Raw genomic sequence first — 21,151 nt, forward strand, 5'->3', positions numbered from 1 at the left:
CCACAAGGTTAGCTGAGGGAACCAACAAATATAATTCTTACCACCATAGACTTACCTGATTTACCACCGGAAGCATCCTTTTGTGACTCTCCATATTTTCACGTGCCGTATCTGTAAAGAGAGACAAAACAACACATTTTCCACGTGCAACATTTACCGGACAGCGCCGGGTAATACAGACTCTTACCTGAGCGCCACCAGCTGCCACAAGAGCATCTTTTCACGAGTCAGCTGCAAGACAAGAAAGGAAGGGGGGAACAAGAGTGAACATCGGACATATTGAACTCTATGAACTTAATACTTACTGGTCCTCACCAGGAACCTCAGAGTCAATACTCTCCGGAACTCTCCCGAGCCTTCAAACCAGTGAAGTAACTGGAATCGACGCGCCCCTGCAAATCCACGCAGGATGGAGAGCTCATCTTTCAAGAATATAAGGTGAGATTGCTGTGAGGGCATTTCAGAGGTGATTAGTTGGGGAGGACTGTGGGAGTGCCATCACTTGAATCCACAAGTGGCTAAATCCATCTCTCCACTTGCAGGAGAATATTTCTACGGGTTAAGCAGACAAGATTAGGAGGGCAGATCCAGTCAGTCATCGCTGCACTACGCATCACGTAGGTGGAGACCGCAGCTGTCCGGGTCCGACCGACGCCCCTGTGGGAGCCAGGTGAGCATAACAGAACGCAAAGCCTATCTACAAATCCCCATCCGGGCGTTATGGAAATCTCAGAAACCGACCAACTAGCCCTATTGTTAGGGGAACTTAGTGCAGAAGTGCACTCCGCGCGCCAAGAGACTAATGCCCTCAGGAGAGAACTGATTGTGTCAAAGGAGCGCACTGATGATCTTGCTAGACAATTACTGCAAAACCAAGCTGGGCAAACAACATTACCTGGACTCGGGGGGAATCCAACTCCTGTTTCATCGAGCAATCCTGTGCAAGTGGTTCTACCAGGGAGCATTCCTTTAGCTCCACCCGAACATTTTGCTGGGGACCCAAAAAAGTTTGCCGTGTTTATGAACCAATGCCGCTTGCACTTTTTATGCAGACCTGGAGCTTTTCCGAACGACCAAACCAAAGTAGCCTTTGTACTATCATAGCTTAGTGGCAGCGCAGCGGATTGGTCATTTCCATTAGTTAACCAGGATGACCCTCTTCTTCGGGATTTTCAAGGTTTTCAATTGAGCATGGAAAGACTATTTGCCAGACATTCACAGGGACAGGCCCTGGATAACGAACTTTTACCATTACGACAAGGTAACCAGGATCTACTAACCTATATCGCCACTTTCAATAGGTTAGTGGTGGAAACCGGATGGCCAGAGGTAAAACGAATTACATTATTTCATCGTGGACTTCAAGGTGAACTCAAAGACGTTTTGGCCCAAGTTGTGAACCCACCTCAGGATTGTGCAGATTATATAGACTTAGTGGTCCAGTTAGACCACCGACTTCAGAAAAGAAAGGCTGATCGAGCTAAGTTCGAGAATCGGGCATTGGTTAAACCCAATGTTACCCTCAAAGGAACAGATGTATCAGAACCGATGCAGATCGGGGGGGTGAAGGGACCATTAACTCAAAAGGAAAGAGAAAGAAGACAGGAGATGCAATTGTGTCTGTACTGTGGGGCCTCAGGACATTTTCTACGGGATTGCCCTATAAAAACATCTAAAAAAGTAGTCGGAGTTGCTTATAAAAATCAAACAGAGCCTGATTCAGGAAACGACCACGCCTGACAAGCGTAGAGGTCCGCTTGCCGAGCTTGAAGAAGGATACTCAGACCTCGCACTTCATCATACCAATGGTCCTTATAGATCCAAGGCAGCCATCACATATGCACGCAGTGAGGGCATACATTGATAGCGGGGCCATAGGAAACTGTGGACCACGAGTTGGCTTCTAGGATGAATCTATCTCTCTGCAAAAAGACCACTTCGGATGTCATCACCACAGTCGATGGAACTAAAATTGCCTCTGGGCCTGTAACTCATTCCACCGCAGAGATGACACTATTGGGTCAGGATGGGCATCGAGAGACTATTGTGTTTGATTTAATCAAAGCCCTGCAGTTCCAAATAATACTGGGGATACCTTGGTTGGAAACACGTAATCCTTGTATTGATTGGCGAGAGAAGAGAATAACCTTCCCGGATTGTGCACATACTTGTTACCCAAAAAAACCCTTGAACCAAGGCCTGGCCACAGTCGCTACTCCAGTTGTGCAGTTACCTCAGGAATATCAAGAATTCCAGGATGTTTTCCAAAAGGAACAGGCAAACACCCTACCACCTCACAGATCACACGATTGTCAAATCGATCTCATACTCGGTGCACAACATCCATGTAGTAGGATCTACGCCCTTACAGAACCCGAAAACCTTCACATAAGACAATACTTGGACCAATACCTTGCTAATGGCTTCATTCGTCCATCCAAGTCCCCTGCATCTTCAGCTTTGTTCTTCGTTCTTAAAAAAGAAGGTGACCTTAGAACGTGCATAGACTACCGCGCATTAAATCAGATCACGGTTAAGAACCGATACCCATTGCCTCTGATCCCCGAATTACTAGACCAAGTAAAGAACGCTTGCATCTACACTAAATTAGATCTCCGAGTGGCATATCATCTGGTACGTATAAAGAAAGGCGACGAATGTAAGAATGCTTTTCACACTAAGTACGGGTTAATCGAATACCAGGTGATGCCCTTCGGGTTGTGCAATGCACCAGCAGCCTTCCAGTATTTTATGAACCATGTCCTTCGTGAACTCATTGACGTCTGTGTTGTTGTATACATAGACGATATTCTAGTGTACTCCTCTTCAGAATCAGACCATGTGAAGCACGTTTGTGCAGTCCTTGAGAAACTATGCCAGCACAAGTTATATGCAAAATTGGAAAAATGCATTTTTCATGCTACGGAAGTTGAATTCCTTGGATTTATCCTGACTCCAAAAGGAGTCCGAATGGACTCTCGAAAGGTGGGCGCAATCTCAAGTGGCCATCACCCAGTTCATTTAAAGGGGTACAAAGCATGCTTGGATTTGCTAATTTCTACCGCAGATTCATTTCGGATTTCTCACATGTTGTACACCCTATCACAGCACTTTTGCGAAAAAACAAACGCTTCTTGTGGACCGAAGAAGCTGAAAAGGCCTTCCAAGAGCTGAAAGCGAAATTCACGTCTGCACCTGTCTTAAAGCATCCCTGCCCCGAACTTCCATACATAGTTGAAACTGATGCATCCAGTTTAGCCATGGGAGCTGTCCTGTCCCGGAAGGATCCTGAAACTGGTCAACTTCACCCAGTAGCATTTTGGTCCAGAAAGTTCTCGGCACCCGAGTTAAACTATGCGGTTACTGATAAAGAATTATTAGCCATCAAATCCGCCTTCAAGGCTTGGCGGCATTATCTTCTCGGTTCCAGGCATACCATTACGGTAATCACCGATCACCGGAACTTGCAGTATTTAAAAACAGCCAAGGCCCAATCGTCGTGTCAACTTCGATGGGCATTGTTCTTTGCCGAGTTCGATTTCGTGATCACTTATCGACCAGGTTGTAAAAATGGCAAGGCAGATGCCTTATCCCGAATAGGGATGGGAGAAGCATATGCGAACCCGGAACCGGTGCCTATAATTTCAGAACAAAGAATTCTTGGCATAACCACTCTACAGACACTAGAGGATATTCAAGTAAAGATCCAACAACTCTTCAATCTAACAGCCCTGCAGGACTGGGTGAAGAAAGGGCCGGACTACTCAGTCATCAATGACCTACCTTATTATCAAGGGCGACTATTTCTACCACACAAGGAACTACAAGAACTAGTCATCTCCAATTATCATGACACCCTGATGGAAGGACACCCAGGTATCGCAAAAACTGAAGCTAAAATTAAGAGACAATTCTGGTTGCCCACCTGGCGAAAAGACATAAAGTCATTTGTAATGTCTTGTGGCATTTGCGCCCAAAACAAAAGTCAGAAGAAAAAACCAGCTGGCCTCTTACAACCTTTGGATATTCCACCTACACCATGGCATACCTTATCGTTAGACTTTATTACAGATCTACCTCCATGTAATGGATTTAACACCATTCTAGTTATTATGGATCTTTTTTCCAAGATGGCCCACTTTATTCCTCTAAAGGGATTACCTTCTGCTTCAATTCTGGCCAAGGTGTTCCTCGAAAACATTGTTCGAATACAAGGATTTCCTTCCGTATTGGTCTCTGACCGAGGTAGTCAATTCATTTCACATTTTTGGAAGAAATGTTGTCAACTGGCGCAAATCGACATGAGGTTATCAACCAGTCACCATCCCCAGACCGATGGTCAGATGGAGAGGACCAACCAGACCCTTGAGCAGTACCGACGTTGCATGCTACACCAGACCGAAAGTAATTGGAAAGATATTTTATGGATTTCCGAGTATCCATACAATAACTCTGTACATTCAGGAACCGGACAAAGCCCCTTTTATACCATATATGGACATCACCCTCGAACCTCAGAACTAGATTGCCTCAGCATTTAGAAATGCCTGCAGTTAGTCATTTGCATTCTACTATTACACAAGCCTTTAAAGAGGCAACAGAACATTTGAAACAAGCAAAAGAGAAATATAAGAAAAATGCTGATCAACATAGAAGTGAAACTCCACAATACCAGATTGGGGATCAAGTTTGGCTGGCTACAAAACACATACCTCTGAAGGGAACTCAGACTTTTAAACCTAGATATTTGGGACCTTATACTATTAAGGCCATTATCAACCCGGTAGCCGTCAAATTGGAATTACCCTCTAATATGCGCATTGATCCTGTCTTTCATGTTTCACTTTTAAAAACAGTTCAACCAGGAACAAGATTAACCAAACCACCCGACCCCATCTTGATAGATGGAGAACCTGAATTCGAGGTAAAAAATATCCTGGACTCCAAGATGGTTAAATCAAAACTTTTTTATTTAATCGATTGGAAGGGCTACGGACCACATGAAAGTTCATGGGAACCTAGTGACCTCATCCATGCACCTCGGCTGGTGAAAAGAATCCATCGGAACTTCCCAGACAAACCAGGGCCCTGGGGAAGAACAACTTTAGGGGGAGCCTTGGGGGGGGAGTGGTGTCATGATGCCTACCCCCAGGCATCCGGACCAAGCCCATCAGCCCCGGGAGCAGGCATCTAGATATTTAGTAAAACCTCAGCAGCCCCGGCTAGGGGCTATCTGGGTTCAGTCCTGGCACCTTAGGCGCCAGGCTCATACTAGGAATCAGTCTGCCAGGCTCATAGTCATTACTTACCTCAGGCAGACCATGCTGCAAATGACTCCAATCCAACATGAAGCCTGAAAGGGACTATTTTTCTAGAGGGACTATTTTTTACTCGGGTGTGGTTCTAGGGACTTCTTACCTGGGACTACTTTTAAGGCTATTTAAACCACGCCCGACCAGCAGCACACGCTTCGCGTTATTCTACATCCAGCAGCGTAACACTCACCGTGCCTGCAGCCTGCATCCAGTCTCCTGCCACGCCCGCAACGAATCCGGAGCTCCTAAAACAAAGAGGAAAGAAAGGGACAAGGTTAGAAAACGAACTTATTTCTATTCCACACCTGATTCTGGATCCATCTTGTCTCCGGACCTGTAAAGAACATCATTTCTGCATGCGCCGCACCTCCAGCTGCAGCGCTGTGCCATACTCACCAGTCTTCACAGCATACTTCGGGTCGGCGCTGCCTCCATCATTTCTTCGCCGAACTTCGGAACCTAGGAGACAAAAGAAAACCACAAGGTGAGCCGAGGGAACCAACAAATATAATTCTTACCACCATAGACTTACCTGATTTACCACCGGAGGCATCCTTTTGTGACTCTCCATATTTTCATGTCCCGTATCTGTGAAGAGGGACAAAAAAAACACGTTTTCTTCGTGCAACATTTACCGGACAGTGCCGGGTAATACAGACTCTTACCTGAGCGCCACCAGCTGTCACAAGAGCATCTTTTCACGAGCCAGCTGCAAGACAAGAAAGGAAGGGGGGAACAAGAGTGAACATCGGACATATTGAACTCTATGAACTTAATACTTACTGGTCCTCACCAGGAACCTCAGAGTCAATACTCTCCGGAACTCTCCCGAGCCTTCAAACCAGTGAAGTAACTGGAATCGACGCGCCCCTGCAAATCCACGCAGGATGGAGAGCTCATCTTTCAAGAATACAAGGTGAAATTGCTGTGAGGGCATTATCAGAGGTGATTAGTTGGAGAGGACTGTGGGGGTGCCATCACTTGAATCCACAAGCGGCTAAATCCATCTCTCCACTTGAAGGAGAATATTTCTACGGGTTAAGCAGACAAGATTAGGAGGGCAGATCCAGTCAGTCATCGCTGCACTACGCATCACGTGGGTGGAGACCGCAGCTGTCCGGGTCCGACCGACGCCCCTGTGGGAGCCAGGTGAGCGTAACATACAGTCAGCAGGGTCCAAATAAACACTCTGCTCACTCCGCTTGCTCAGCGAGTGGTGAGGCTTATAAGTGTTTCTATCGTGCAGGCAGCAAATAAGCCATCCTCCAGTGATGGTAAGCGTAGAAAGACTCAGCAAAGGCACTCTGACAAGTACAGTCAGCAGGGTCCAGAAAAGCACTCTGCTCACTATAAGCTAGTACAGTATATATGTTCAGCCAGTCATGTTTTTCAGATTATGGGAGAAAAGACTATTTCAATATATTATGTACAAAGGAAATGTGCATCACTGGTTACTGCTGCTGTTAGATTTTCAATATTTCATTTGGATAAACATGATGCTGTAGCCTTTGGGGCACAGCATTTTATTTGTAATACTGTCTATCTACAAACAAAAAATGTGGACTAGTTGCAGCATTATGGATAGAGTGGCTAAACATCAATTGGCAACACTGTAAGGAAACCATGGTATCAACAGTAAGACGACAGACAGACGCAAGTGATCACAGTTCAAGGGTGTTTATTGAACTTCAAAAAGGGTTTGAAAAATGCCTATCTAATCCTAAGTCTAAAGATGGGAGCAAGCTACGACCATCAAATCATAATAACACAGTCCTAGTGGTGTCTTTCAAAACAAAAATGGCGTATGCTAACATAAACCATTACCAGCCCTTACTCTAATACAACACAATGTCAAAGGGATGTGAAATGCAAAAAGGAAAAGTGTTCAAAATAATATGTTAGAATGGTAGAGGACTAAAGTTCCCTTTCCCAATGTTTCCAGAATGGGGTAAGGTAGAGCACTTTGGCACTATAGCACACTCTGGCTTCTCTTAGCAACGAGGAAGCAGTCTCTAAGGCAGGGCAGGACCTTCTAAGAGAGTCTCTTAACAGCACAAATAGTCTCTCATTTGAAGAAAGTCTTGTTCAACAAAAAGTACAACTTAAAAGTTCTCTCCCTTTTGCTTGTAGCACATATCAGGTGGATCATCCAACCCAGGTTCTCCCTCAGCTGGGCTCGGACTCCCTTTGCTTTCAAAGACACCCTAAGCCCCCCCCTCGTTCGGGCTCAGACCTTCCTTTCACTTATCGTAATGTCCTTTGACTTGAGTAACTTCAATACTATGTGTTTGTCACTGTTGCAGGCTCCCCTTGGGCGCAATCCTGTCTGGCGACTGATCGATGGGATAATTTTGAAGTGGCCCCACTTTTATTTTCATGGTGCCATGAATTCCCAGGTTCTTCTCTATTCACCCCACTAGAGGCAACACAGAATTAGGCTGATTTTGTCTCAGATTTTGTTGTGTTACAATCTGAGGTATCTGTACCCTTGGTGAGGCTACTGTTTTCTCTCATCTTTCGGCCAGCGTTAAGAACTCTTTATCGAGTTCCGATGGTCCTATAGTTTCCACCTTTGTGGGTTAGTCAAAGTTGTTGTAACAGTCAAGGCCATCTCTGAAGCCAGGCTTTGGCCCATGCCAGGCCCCTCCACTGAATAAGTGGACAGGTTTAGTAAGGTGTTCAGAATATTTTCTTCCGAGGGACACAGGTTACCCAACTGCTGAGTAGGGACAGTCGGTCCTAGATCAGCAGTTGATTAAATTTGCTTTTTAGGAATATTTCTTTGTAGATCTTTTGGTTTCGACAACTGCTTCTTCCCACATCTGCCCCCAGGGTTGGTATCCAAGAGCGATGGCCCTCCCCAGGCCACCTGAACCAAGGAACCCTGGGAATAGCCTAGGGGAAATGCCTCGGGTTTCTCGCAACACAAACTGTCAATGGGCCTCATTACCAGTTTGGCGGTCCGGAAATAAGGGTGCTGGTAGCAATGCACCAGCACCATTTCCGGACCGCCAAACTAAGAGTTTGCCAATAGGGGCACAGAACTCCCGACACGCCTCACCTACTGGGAGTTCACGCCTCTACCAGGAGTGTTCTCACTGAAGTACCGGCACCGTTAGCCACAGTGCCGGTGCTTCAGTGACCCCATTCCCGTGAAGTTCTTTGCGACTCGACAGGAATGGGGATTTACTGTTTCTGCCACCTGCCATAATATCCCAGTGGCACTGGGAAGTCAGGCAGGGGAAACAGTGTTATGGGGTTGCTGGTAACCCGCGGCTTATCGGCGGTTTTTACCAGCAACCCCGTAATAAGGCCCAATGTGTGTTAATCCAGACTGACTGATAAGTGGCAATGTGAAGTATTGTGTATAAGAAACCTGGCAATGTATACTAATTGTATAATGTATGTAATAAACTATTTGATGCTTATTAGTGACATTGTGAATAAAATAAAGGGGGCGTGTTCCACAAATAGTGTGGTGGGGCACCCCATTGTTATGGATGATGATTTTTCCACCGCAAAGGCTGCGGCGGCCAAACTCTGTTCACAAGGGAAGTGACCTAACATTACAGGATCCAGGTGTCCACTATATAATGCTACAGGCTTGTGTCCCATGCTTGTCTTTTGTGTCAGTACTGCCTTCATTACTGCTGAGTTGCAATGTGAGAAGATAACAAATTGATGGTCATAGTTTGGAGTGGCTAGTACTGGTGCTGTTGAGATGGCATGTTTTAATTCGTCAAATGCTTCTTTCATTTCTCTTGTCCACCCCAACCTTTTGTCCCCCTTCTATGCCTCCCTGAGGGCCTCGAGCAGGGGTTCTTTGTATGAGCTGTAATCAAAAACCCATGCCCTGCAGTAGTTGCATAGGCCCAGAAACTGCTGTAGTTCTCTCACTGTCTGTGGTTGTGGTGTGTTCGTTATTGCTTGTGCCCTTTGTGGTGCAATGCTCCTTCCATTCTGTGAGATGAGCTGACCAATGTACAGTACCTGTTTTTGGCAGTACTGTAGCTTTTCCTTGTCTACCTTGTACCCCTTCTCAGCCAACACTGTGAGCATCTTAATTGAGTCTTTCCTACACCTTTCTTCTGTGGTGCTGCAAATGATGATGTCATCTACGTATTACAGCACCATGCTCTCCATCTCTATGTTTCCCAAATCCATTTGTATCACTCTGTTGAAGATGGATGGTGACTCACAGTACCCTTGGGGCAACCTTGTGTGTTTCAATTTTGTGTTGCGGTATGTGAAGCTTGTCAGATCCTGTGAGTCTGGGTGCAGAGGTATCAAGAAAAAAGCATTTTTGAGGTCAATCACGGTAAACCGTGATGCCTCTGCTGGGATCCCACATAGTATGGTAGCTGGGTTAGCTGCTATGGGGTACTCTGCCTCTACGATGTGGTTCAAGGGCCTTAGGTCCTGGATAAAACGCCAAGACCCTCCTTTCGCTTTGCGTACAGGGTACACAGCAGTATTGCAAGGTGATTCTGATGGCACCAGTATAACATTGTTTATTAGGGCGGTTATTGTTTCATATATGCCCTCATCTGCCTCTTTTGATAGTGGGTATTGTTCCACTCTTGGTAGCATTGCTCCTTTTTTCAGTTTTATTTTTACGCCACCAATGCTCTTGATGCAGCCAACGTCATACAGACTGGTGGTCCACAGTGATGCTGATACAGCTGCCATGTCTTCCTCGTAAAATGGCACTGGTGTAGGGGCAGGTGCCTCGAGTGCCATTGCCATTTTCTGTGCCACCTGCTTGTATGTTACCTTCAACCAAATGTTAATGCTCATCCCAAACACCATCTCTCCCTCTCAGTTGTCGTCTGAGAAGAGCTCCTCATCAGACACCTGTGTAAGCCTACATCCCTCTGCCCGTGCTATTACATCTCTCCAAGCTCTCCCCTCCCTGTCCTGGGCATGTACTGCGATGTAGTCAGCAGTTGCCATAATGCTCTCGATGCTCACTGAAATAATTTTCCCCTCAATTTCACTTGCTGGTGTCACTGGTCTGAATAGGTATGCTGCTGGCCTTCTGCAAATTTTGCCCTCAATTCCACGCAACCATGCAATTGCCATATCTGTCCCATATTGGAAGATCTCTGCATCTACAGGCTCAGCCCGGGCCTCTGTTTGGCCACAGTAAGCCTGCAGTATTTGTCGTGCTGTGAGCATGTTAATTCCTGGTGTAGAGCAAATTATGCCCTTCTCCGTGAAGGAGATGGTCACATTCAACCTGCTCATTATGTCCCTCCCAAGTATGTTTACTAGTGACTCCTTCGAGTACAGGAGTGGGAGAGACATGTCGTGATCTCCTATAGATAAAGAGATGTTATCAGTGAAGGGAACCAACCCTCAAGCCCCAGAGAATCCTTGAGTGTGCATGGCTTTGCCTGACAGCTTAAATTTACCCTCCCTTATGCAGGACCTAGTGGCCCGGTGTCAACTAGGAAGGAACATTTTTTGTCACCTATCGCTACCTGTATGCGTGGTTCCTCTGCAGTATTAGGTGTTACTGATAGGATGGGACACATCAAAGACATCTGTGGGCTGTCCTATTGTGGATATAGTGACTGACCGCTTCCTGTGTAAGGGTTGTGACCCAATATTGTCACCTTCCCCAGCTGTGTCTGCTGTAGTGGTTCAGCAGTTGTTGATATTGCATTGTCCTGTATCTGTGTAAGCTGTTGTGCCAGTTGTACTTGATGTTGCTGCATTGCTGTCACCTGTTGCTGTGGTGGTGTGTATGTTTGTACATGCTGCTGTAGTTGTTGCAGTGGCGCTTGTTGTTGTGTAGGCATTGTTGTATTCCATGCTGTTGTTGGTAAGCTTGTTGTTCCCCCATAGGCCCTTGCTGCCCTTGTTCCCCCCAGGCTGTTGGTGTGGGCCTCACCCTGCAAGTGCGTGACATGTGTCCCAACATCCCGCAAACCCAATATATTGGTGGTTCCCTAGCTTGCCAAGGGAAACTCCCCGTGTTGTCCTGGTACCCTTGCTGTCTGTTTGGGTAGTAGCCCCGGAACCCTCCCCCTTGCTGTTGTGCAGGTTGGCCATAGCCCCTCCCTCTTATCATTCCGCCGCTCCCTCTGTAGTTGTTATAGTATCCATTTCCAATTGGCATATATCCTCCCCCTGCGTTTGCTGTGTATGGTGGGGGCAGAGGCTTTTACTGTGTTATAATTTGGGCTTGCTGCTGTAATTGTGCTACCTGTTGTTGTGTTGTGTCGTGTGCAACCGTTACTTGTGTGGGGGTTGGTGTTACTACCGCAGGCGTTGTTATTATTGCTCCTTCCATTGCATATTTAGATAACTTTTTCTATACCAATTTTGCCTCCTCTGCCATTCTATCTTCCTCCTTTTGTTTAATCTTTTCCTGCCACATCCTGCAGTGGTGTACTATTGTTAGTTGTATTTCCGGCCAGGCCTTAGCTTCCATCCCCACTATTTTCTTCAGCTGCTCTGTACTTGCTCCGGGAGCCTTTGTACTAATATATGGTAGAAAATTGCTAGTATTTTATCCCACGGCTCCCAAGTTTCCAGGCACCACTTCTCCTGAATCTCCTGGATGTAATCAACAGGATCTTCATTCTCACACATCTTGCGTGATGTTATAGCTCCTATGTCTGACGTGTCCGGGTGCTGGACCCTTAGAGCCTGCCACAGCGCATGTCTGCAGTTGGCAAATGGCGCTCCATCATGTGATGTGTTAGTTATAGTGACCCCTGGGAAGCCCGCCCTTTCCCAAATGTCATCTGCAGCATCCCCCAATATTGATATTAGGAGTCCCTTCATGTCCCCTACTGCTAGTATTTGCCCCGCAGTGTGTTTTTCCATTACATATATCCACTTCCCTGCTCCTCCACTTAGTGATGGGAGTCTGCATTTAATATTCTCTTTATTGGCATGCTTCCAGGGGACATTTTGTGGTCTGGCCCCTCCCCTTTCCAGAAGTGGCATTAAATTGTACCCCCTCACTTCCCCCCGTGCCTGTGGGGTTATGTCTGTGTATTCATCCTCTTCCTCTGTGTCGGGTAATTCTTCAATCATATCAATATTACTGTTAATTGCTCTATCATCCTCTTCATTCTTCCTCCCTCTCCTGTTACCTTCTTCTCTCACTGTGGGCGTTCTTACCCGTTCATCCTGTGTGCGTCCTGGGAGGTCCCCAAGTCTGTGGACATATGGGGTGTGTGCAGGGGTTGGTGTCAGTGGGCGTGGTGCTAGAGGTCGTGTTGTTAGAGTGCGTGGAGTTGGTACCGGTGTCAGTGTTAATAGTTGTGACGCTCTCCTTGCTACCTCTTTTACCTTCTCTTCACCTTTCGTATCTTCTTCCCTCCTTTAGCACGACCAGGGTGACTCGTGGTTGGTGCGTGTAATGTACAGTTTCTCTAAACTATCCCCATTGCCATCTCCTCCACTTTTTCCTAAACATTGTTCCTCCTTGTTGCAAAATCCATCAGGAAAAGACAATCCCCATTCCGTGCGTTTTCCACCCACTGTCACCGTCCTTAGATCTACTAAGTCTGCTTCCTTGTGCTCTCCTCCTTTAACAGCTAACCCTTGTATTGACGTTGTAGCCGCCTCCAAATCCTGGCTTGTGTATGTTCTTACCCCGTGCTCCACCCTCCTATCTCCACTCTCCTCATCCTTTTTCCCTATTATTTCACCACCTATTTCCGCTCTCTTCCTGTTTAGTTCTTCTGACACCTCCACACTTACCTTCGCTAATATCCTCTCTTCCTCTCCCCTTTGGCCCGTTCCCTTTTTAATATGCTCTCTATTACTTTACCTTCTTCATATTTCTGGGCGCTTTCAGATAGTATTTTCTTTTTCCACAGTTCCATTTCCCGTTCTTTCTCTTCCTCCCTCCATTTAATTTCTCGTTGCTCCGCTCGTGACACCCTCTCTGCTATTGCCTTCATCTGCTCTGCTTCCTTCTTCCTTTTTTCCATTCGTTCCTTCATCCTCTCCTGCTCGTCCCTATTCTCCTTTCTCTCTTTCTTCCTTCCTCGTGTTTCTTGCTCGAACTGTCTGATCAGTGCACTTTGTGCGTCTCTTAATTCAGCCAACCTTTCCTCCAACATTTTTTCCTCTGCCTGTGACAGTTGACCTTCTCTTGTCTTACTCACCTCGGTCCCTGTCTGTGTGATACCCATTTCATCCTTTGCCATCCTCTTCACTACATCCTCTTCTTCCCCTTTTAATGTCCCTCTGAGCTTCAGGAGCACCTGTGCTGCTACCCAATAGTCTGGTCCTATGGTTGCGATGTGTTCCCCACTTTCCTTCCCTCCCTTCGCTCCTGCCTGTGTGGAGTTTAAGTTCATCGTGCTCGTCACCTCCTCCCCCCTCTGGTAGCTATCTGTAGGGGCATATGGTGGAGGGCTGTATGCGGGGTTGGAGTACCCCTCAGCGGCTGTTAGTTGTTGTCTGGCGGCTTCTCTTAATTCCGGCCACTCCTTGATCAACCCGAGATGGTCGCGGTGTCCTATACAAGCTCTGCGGATGACGTCACCACCTTCTGCAACTATTACCGGTAAGAAACCTTTATAAGATGAAAGAAGAGCGCACAATATGTTTTCACACTTTTTTCCCCCGTAAATCCCACAACTGTCCTCTCGCTTCAACCGGAGCAAGGTAACTCACAATAAACTCTTATAATCGGACTGTGCACACTGCGTTGCCTCGCGTGTGATATGCCCCTCACCAGGGGAGCTTAACCAGCCAATTATCTTCCACACTTGGAACCAAACTAGCTACCTCCTGCGGGGAAACTTCATCTACCTAACGAGCTTCAACACTCAATTAGTAGGGATCCTCATCTAGTTATTGATCTATAACGCCAATTCATAGGAAAGCCACATCCCTTCCCTACAGGTGCCTACGATCTGAACAAATCAGTGCCTTCTGACAACCACACGTGGTACCTTTCGGCTCCACCCAATACGCTCCGTGACGAGGTAGGAGACGGCCCTCGTTTCTGTCCAGCCCCCACTCACTCGTCTATCGTCACTTATTTATCAAATCTTTAGCAGCACACTGTAAACACCTCCCTCCTCCCTTTTTACAGTTCCTCCCCCCTCCCGCACATCATTACATTGCTTGTTGGGAGTGTCATACTCACCAAGTCCTCTTGAGGCGGGGCCGCCCGACTGCGTGCACCCTTCCAAAGCGGCTCACCACCTCCTCTCGTCTTGGACCACGTCTGGACACTCGCCAACCGTGGGCAGGATACGTCTCAAGTCAGCTCCCGAGGGCCAATATCCGGTTTGCACGGTCCGGTCTTCTCGCAGTTCCGCGATGGTCCTGTAGTCCTCAAAAGGGGGCAACGGCAGAGGGGCCCACGCTGCCGGGTCTCCTCGTTTCAAGAGGTCTTGGAGTGGTGCTCTCAGGGTAAATGACCTCAAACAGATCTCAGCAGTGCCTCCAACTTGTCGGGGTGATCTTCCGGGGGCCGGCAGAGCTGTCCGCGGACCTCCGGGCTGGGGAGGCCCCAACTCTTCCTGCGTCCCAAAAGGAGTATGAGACACACACAAGGAGCAAGGCAACTACTGCTGTTTATTAGAGTAACGGCAGGGATACGCTCAGTCCGTATGCATCCGGAGTGGCTCTCGTTGTTAGCGTAGCTCGGAGGCCCTTTTTACAGCAGTAAGATGCGCTACTTGTGTCACCTGGGAAAATCATCACAAAACCTATCGCCACTTCGGGTTGGTTCCCCGAGTGGTAGGGTTAGTATAGATCCCTTATGGGAAGAAATGTTAGTGGATGAGGACGAGTCAGGTGTTACACTTGGGTTGTCCCTAACAGTTGTTACATTGGAATTCTTACAAGGGGACCTTTGGTGATTGGCTAAGAGTAATAGCATCAGTGATGAGCCCCCCTGGGTTCTGATTGGTTCTCCTGTGAGCCCCCAAGCCTGGGACCATCGTCGTTCCCAGGTCGGGGTGCACCTGACATTAGCAACAATGTGCAACAATGTGTTTGCGCCGACAATGGACAGGTCTGCTTACGGGCTGGTGAGCAGGTCTTTCCCATTGCTGTAGATGTCCAACTTGCTGCTTCGTTGTTGCAGATTGTGTCCCAGACGTGGGACCCTGGTGGTTCTCTGTCTCGTATGCTTGGCACCTTGTCAGTTCAGCTTAGTCACGTGTGGGGAGACCGTAGCTGGAGTAGAATTATGAGCGTTAGATTTGTATTTTATCTCTGAGTGCTTGGCACCTGTAGGTATAACCTTGGCACTGGGCGCATGGCATGCAGGTTGCAACATCGTGGCCTTGGCTGTGGGCTCTCGTTGGGGCTCGTTCTGCATGGTCAGCACTTGTATTTCATTCAGAGAGGATTTTTGCTTGCAATGCTCCTGCCTGGGGACTCTTGCTTGCGGCCTACTTGGGCCTAGTCCGTGGGTGGCGGTACATAATCCATACCGTGGGGGTAGTAGGGTGACAGAGTTTCATACGCAGCATTAGATATGCATGGTGGCATCTTCATAGTGATAGGTAGCAAAAAGCATCGGCAAGCATATACACAAGGTCTTCAGGCGACTTGCGTTTCTGCGGTGCTGTAGAAGGCCTATGTTAAAAATAACAATGATGCATGTCCGTGGGTATGTCAGTCCGCTACGTCATAGCACCTAGTATATTCTTCGTGTTGGTTGGTGTTGAGTGACCAGTGTGCATGGTGGCACGTGTGTTCTTGTCTGTTGGCATGGCATCTCTAACGATGTGAATATTTGTGGCTGTTGTTCTAGTCGAGCTGATCCATGTTGCAGGCGTCGGCTTGACCCGGGCGTACTAGTGGGCATATTCTTTGTATATGCATGTTTTTGAAGCAGGGTGCTTTGTCATCTGGTAAATAAGCGAACTCCTCTCGTGGGGGGTGCCTGGGCCATGATCCCCTAGGCCATGGTCTGGATGAGATCGTTGGGAGGGTGTTAGCCCATTCTCCCACTTCAGTGGGATGTTTTTTCGCTGGGTTTTTTAGCATAATTTCTTTAACGAAAAACCCATTGAATGTTTTTGTTACATTATTTTTGGGGGGGTTAACCCCCAGACCCACATTCCCTTTTATGTTTTATATATTCGCAAACACCCACACCCCATATATATAATTTTCTAACCTCCCCTAAAAAATTTGCTGTGTTTTTGCGTTAAAAAATTTGCAGTAAAAAAAAAACCCAAAAAAAATCCTGCGATGAAAGGACGTTGTACCGATTTAATTAGATTAATAGGACGAAGCCCTGTTCTCCATTGCTCAATAGCTTTCACAGATTCACGTGCTTAGAATAGTGAAGTGCTTTGGAATCCGCCCTGCTGTGGTCAATTAATCTGAGGCAAATTAATGTGTGCAAGATGAGCAACCAGCCAACCATTGTTGCAGGAAAGCAACCTATTATTGCGTGTTTATGTGGCAAGCACACATTAGTCAAGTGTGTTATGTTGTTGCAACATTTTCCCAACATGGCATTTCAACAAGACACTAATTCAAAATCTTGCTCATCACCGAACAGATTAACTGTTCATTCGCTTGCTAAAGTGCAGCTCATTCACGTCATTGTTTTTGACAAGCCTGCTTATTGTTCTGCTTTTTCTGCTTCAGGACCTTGCCAGCTCTGTGTCTGGCAGCCAACACACCAGAGGAGAGACTTCCAACAAGAATGCTACAAATGCCAAAACCTCCAGGCGCATGAGCAGGCAGTCTGACAAGGCGTTCCACCTGTCCAAGAAAGGCGGACGAGGAAGTGCACTGTCCTTATATGACTCTCTGAAGTACATGGAGGTAAAGACAGTACTTCGTTTATTATAAGATTCACAGCACATTTTATGTAGAAAATAATATTTTGACCATGGTAGATCTTCTTATGTAGATAGATTTGCATGCTTTTATGTTAGTTCACTTTTCTTGAACTATGTTGATTTCCAGTGTTACATTGGTACTATAGGATTGAAAACACTGAAGAAGGATGGATTGGACATCTTTGGCTTAATCATAAAGAATTGCATTTCCCATGGGCAGCTTTCCACTCCATCAGCCTGCTGTGCCATTACAGAGTGGGTAACATCATATGCAACCCAGGCTTGTTCCCATCCCAACAATGGCAGCCCAGCCTTTACTAATAGGCCATATTCCTTCTGAATCAGACCAATATAATCCCTGAGCATGTATTAGCCTCATACAGCATCAACTGTGAGTTGTAGCTTGGAACGTGAAGCTCAACAAGCTCGGGGCCCATATCTGGGAATACTGGTGCCACTTAGGGCAGTTCGGACTGGACTACTTCCTTTAGCTGATTTGCAAGTCGCTGGTCCCCTTCTGTAATGGCACTGACAGGCTAAAATGATATGATAGGTTGCCAGGAGGAGTGCAAATGGTTATAATTAAATCATGCCCCTTTGCTCACGTTTTGGTTTTAGTTGGTCTCCCTCAGTGAGATAGGGTTCCATAGAGAACCAAGCTGCTCCTCATTGAGAAGGATCCACAAGGCTGCAGCTTGTCTGCATTTGCTTATGTTGTCTAGCAGTCAGGGCATCACTGCTCATACTGATGGTAGGACTAAGACTGATTTACATATGGCTTGACAAACAGACAAACTGAAATTGATCATTTGGAAGGTTGCCCAGTGTAATACAAATGTGTATGATTAATTCAAAACAATTCTTGAGGCTGCATGTGGGGAGAGGGGCCTGTCTCCATGTGCAAATACCTGACAGATATGTCATGGACCAGGAGTAGTGAGGGAGAATCTACCTTCTCGCACTCCCACACATTGCGTAGTTGTTTCAGAAGTAAGTTGGCCTGCAGCCATGTGAAGACTCTGCTTCTTGTAATTTATCCAAGATCATTTGAGCTTACGTGCCCCATTCCATTCAGGAGATGCTAGTCCAGTCCTGGTTTTAACTTTTCATTTTGGGACTTGTACTCCTGCATTTCCACATTATGAATCCAGAACTACAAGCCCTGGAAAGCAAAGGGAAAACCAGAACTGAATTAGCATCTCCTGAATGGGACAGGAATGTTGGCATGTATGTCCAAGAGTAAGATGCTGGTGATAGATGCCTAGCTGAGGCTTCGACTCACGCTGATAAGGCCATCAGGTCTGTCTGCAGAGCTGATACGCTCAATTGTTATTACAATTAACTAGACCTGTTGGCAAGGAGATCATGTGGGTCATAGCGTTCCCTAAAATCCCACAGTGCCATTTCCTTCAAGAATAGCTCTGTGTGATGGTTCCCCTCTGCTTCATTATATAATATGAAATAATTTCATATGCACAGTATAAGACCTTTGACATGAATGGACAGCAGGAGAACTTATGATCATGTGGTTAGTTTATTAAAAATAGAAACATGCAGCGTCATTCATAAACCATTCAATATTTTGATTGAATGTAACGTTATCCACCTTTATGATCCTAAGAAACTGCAGGAGGGGACTGGTTACATCACCGGCAGCAATTGGGGGAGGGAGTTAGTTCCATCATTCACAGCTGTGATAGCCTCACTGCCGGCAGAGATTATTTGCATGGTGCTTGCCTCATATAAAGTAGCACTGCTTCTCGGATACACAGCCACTGGAATGGTGACACTGTGGAATCTGGCCTAGATCTGCAAGGAATAAGAGCAGCGATTGGCTGGTCATACTCTTGGAAAAGCTGGTGTGGTAGGAGGCTGCCAGGATTCATTTGTAGACCATTAGGAGAGGAGGTACCCATAACGCAATCTGCCAATGTTGGCCCCATTTTGCTCATCTAACCCATACAAGGCAGGGTGTTATTCTGTATTCCATCATGGCCAGCTACATGGTAGTGTGATATATTGCTCTGAAGGGAAATCAAGTCTGCTGTCTCTAATGACAATTGATCGATACTTGACAATACAAGCCAAGAATGAGATCTTTGGGTGTTGTTTGAGTGCATGTCCATGCCTCTGTTTGCAGTATCCAACACCAAAAGAGATATGGAAACTATGAACCAGAAACCACAACAGCAGTGTACAAGGCAGCCATCCGACCATAGTCAGAACATTGGGTGCAATTTTGCACATTGTGCACAAACTAATATATTAATGACCTGAACAAAAGCACAGCACGTAGCCAGCCACAGGCATGGAAGGGATGGATGTCTTAAAAGACGAGGATGGGCTTGCTCAGTTTCCAAAAAGGGTCCCGATAGTGGATTTGACTATCTTCTATAAGGAATGAGCGTTCTATCAGCATATGAGTGCATCTGTTTAGTCACAGAGGAATAGAGAGAACACAAAGGCTCATGCTTAAGAATCAGTCACTGTAATATAGGCATTATTTACAGAAAAAACGATCACTCTATGAACAAGAACCCATGCAGATATTGGGGGTCATTACGACCCTGGAGGTAGCGATGCTGCTATTTGCGGCATGGCTACCCCTATTCCGGGTACCGGCTCCGGGTTCCTGGAATGGGGAAATACCAGGCCATTCCGACTTTGGAGGGCCTGGTATTTCCCCATTCCAGGAAGCCATCCCCATTCGAGCCCCCAAAGGGCTCAATGGGAATGGGGAGCATGCTAACAACGGGCCCCTTAATGACGGGCCCGGTGTTAGCATGGTGGTCTGGTCGCGGGACCCGCTAAGGACGGTCCCGCGAGGAGACCTCGTAATGAGGCGGTAGGGGGTTAACGGGGCCGGCAGCTCTACCGGCCCCGTTAACCCCCTACCGCCAGGGTTGTAATGACTCCCATTGTCTATTAAGTCATTGGGGCTCATTATAAGCATGCCTGTCCCGGCACCTTTTCCGGACCAGCGTACTCCGAGCCGGCCGTTAGGGGCTGTCAACTACCGGCAGACCTTACCTGCCAGTTTTTAGACCCCTACCGGCAGATAATTCACCAAAGCTCAGTGGTTCCCATCCCATACAGTACTATGCGACTACATGGGAATGGGAACTTACTGTTGCACTGCTGCCCATAATATCCTCGTAATACTCGGACATAAGGCAGTGGAAAAGGTAGGCACAGTTTGCCAGTAAGCCTGCGGTACTACCAGCAGATTACCGGCAACCTCGTTATGACCCCCATTGTTTTTGAAGCTAGGTTGCCTCAACCAAGTCTGTTTCCATATGGGTGGTGGTGGTTTAACGGGTGTATGCCCAGGTTTAAGGTACAATTGTATGTGCAGTGTTAAGAGCCACTTGCCTTCCTGTGTTTCAGAAGTTGGCCACTTGATGTGCCAGGGTACATTGTGTGCCATAGGTCAGCGATCATTAGCCTCTTGCTAAAGAGAACCTCTCATTTCATGCAGCACAGAATGTAATCCTTTGAGATTAGAAACACTGTGCTGCAGCATCCGACCACCTGCTATTGTGAATGTATCTATCTATCTATCTATCTATCTATCTATCTATCTATCTATCTATCTATCTATCTATCTATCTATCTATCTATCTATCTATCCATCCATCTATCTGCCTATATATCCATGTATGGCTTATAATGTGTCGCCAGTCTAACTACACTATGGTTTAACATTGTCTAGGAGCTTGGTGCAGTCATGCTGCTGAAAAACACAGACTGCATATTTGAAGAGTTAGAAAACCACCAAGTGGTCCTGGCTACCATGCAGAATTATTCTGAAACGGGCTCCTTTCTGGATGAGGTGATCAAATGGCAGAAGAAGCTACAGGTCATCGAGACGGCTGTCCGCCTGTGGCTTCTTGTCCAGGAGAAGTGGACTCAACTGGAAGAGGTAACGCTTTCCGATTGATGCTAAGAGATTGTCCACAGGTGATCCGGTCTTGATATGGAAACTGCGAGCATGTGGCGAAAATGCTTCCAGAATTAATCAGCAAATATCATACTAGTTCTGAA

General features: G+C 46.7%; 1 protein-coding gene across 1 annotated transcript in view; it reads left to right on the forward strand.

The window, feature by feature from the left end:
- The window catches only part of LOC138487325 (uncharacterized), a 2,513,852-nt gene that overhangs the window by 787,285 nt on the left and 1,705,416 nt on the right, over positions 1-21,151 (forward strand). Inside the window, exons 31-32 of the mRNA XM_069613924.1 lie at positions 16,911-17,090; positions 20,820-21,029. Of these exons, the coding sequence (XP_069470025.1) occupies positions 16,911-17,090; positions 20,820-21,029 (390 nt within the window). The remainder of the gene's footprint in view (positions 1-16,910; positions 17,091-20,819; positions 21,030-21,151) is intronic.

This window comes from Ambystoma mexicanum, chromosome 9, assembly GCF_040938575.1.
Source record: "Ambystoma mexicanum isolate Mex_15411 chromosome 9, UKY_AmexF1_1, whole genome shotgun sequence".
NCBI lineage: Eukaryota > Metazoa > Chordata > Amphibia > Caudata > Ambystomatidae > Ambystoma > Ambystoma mexicanum.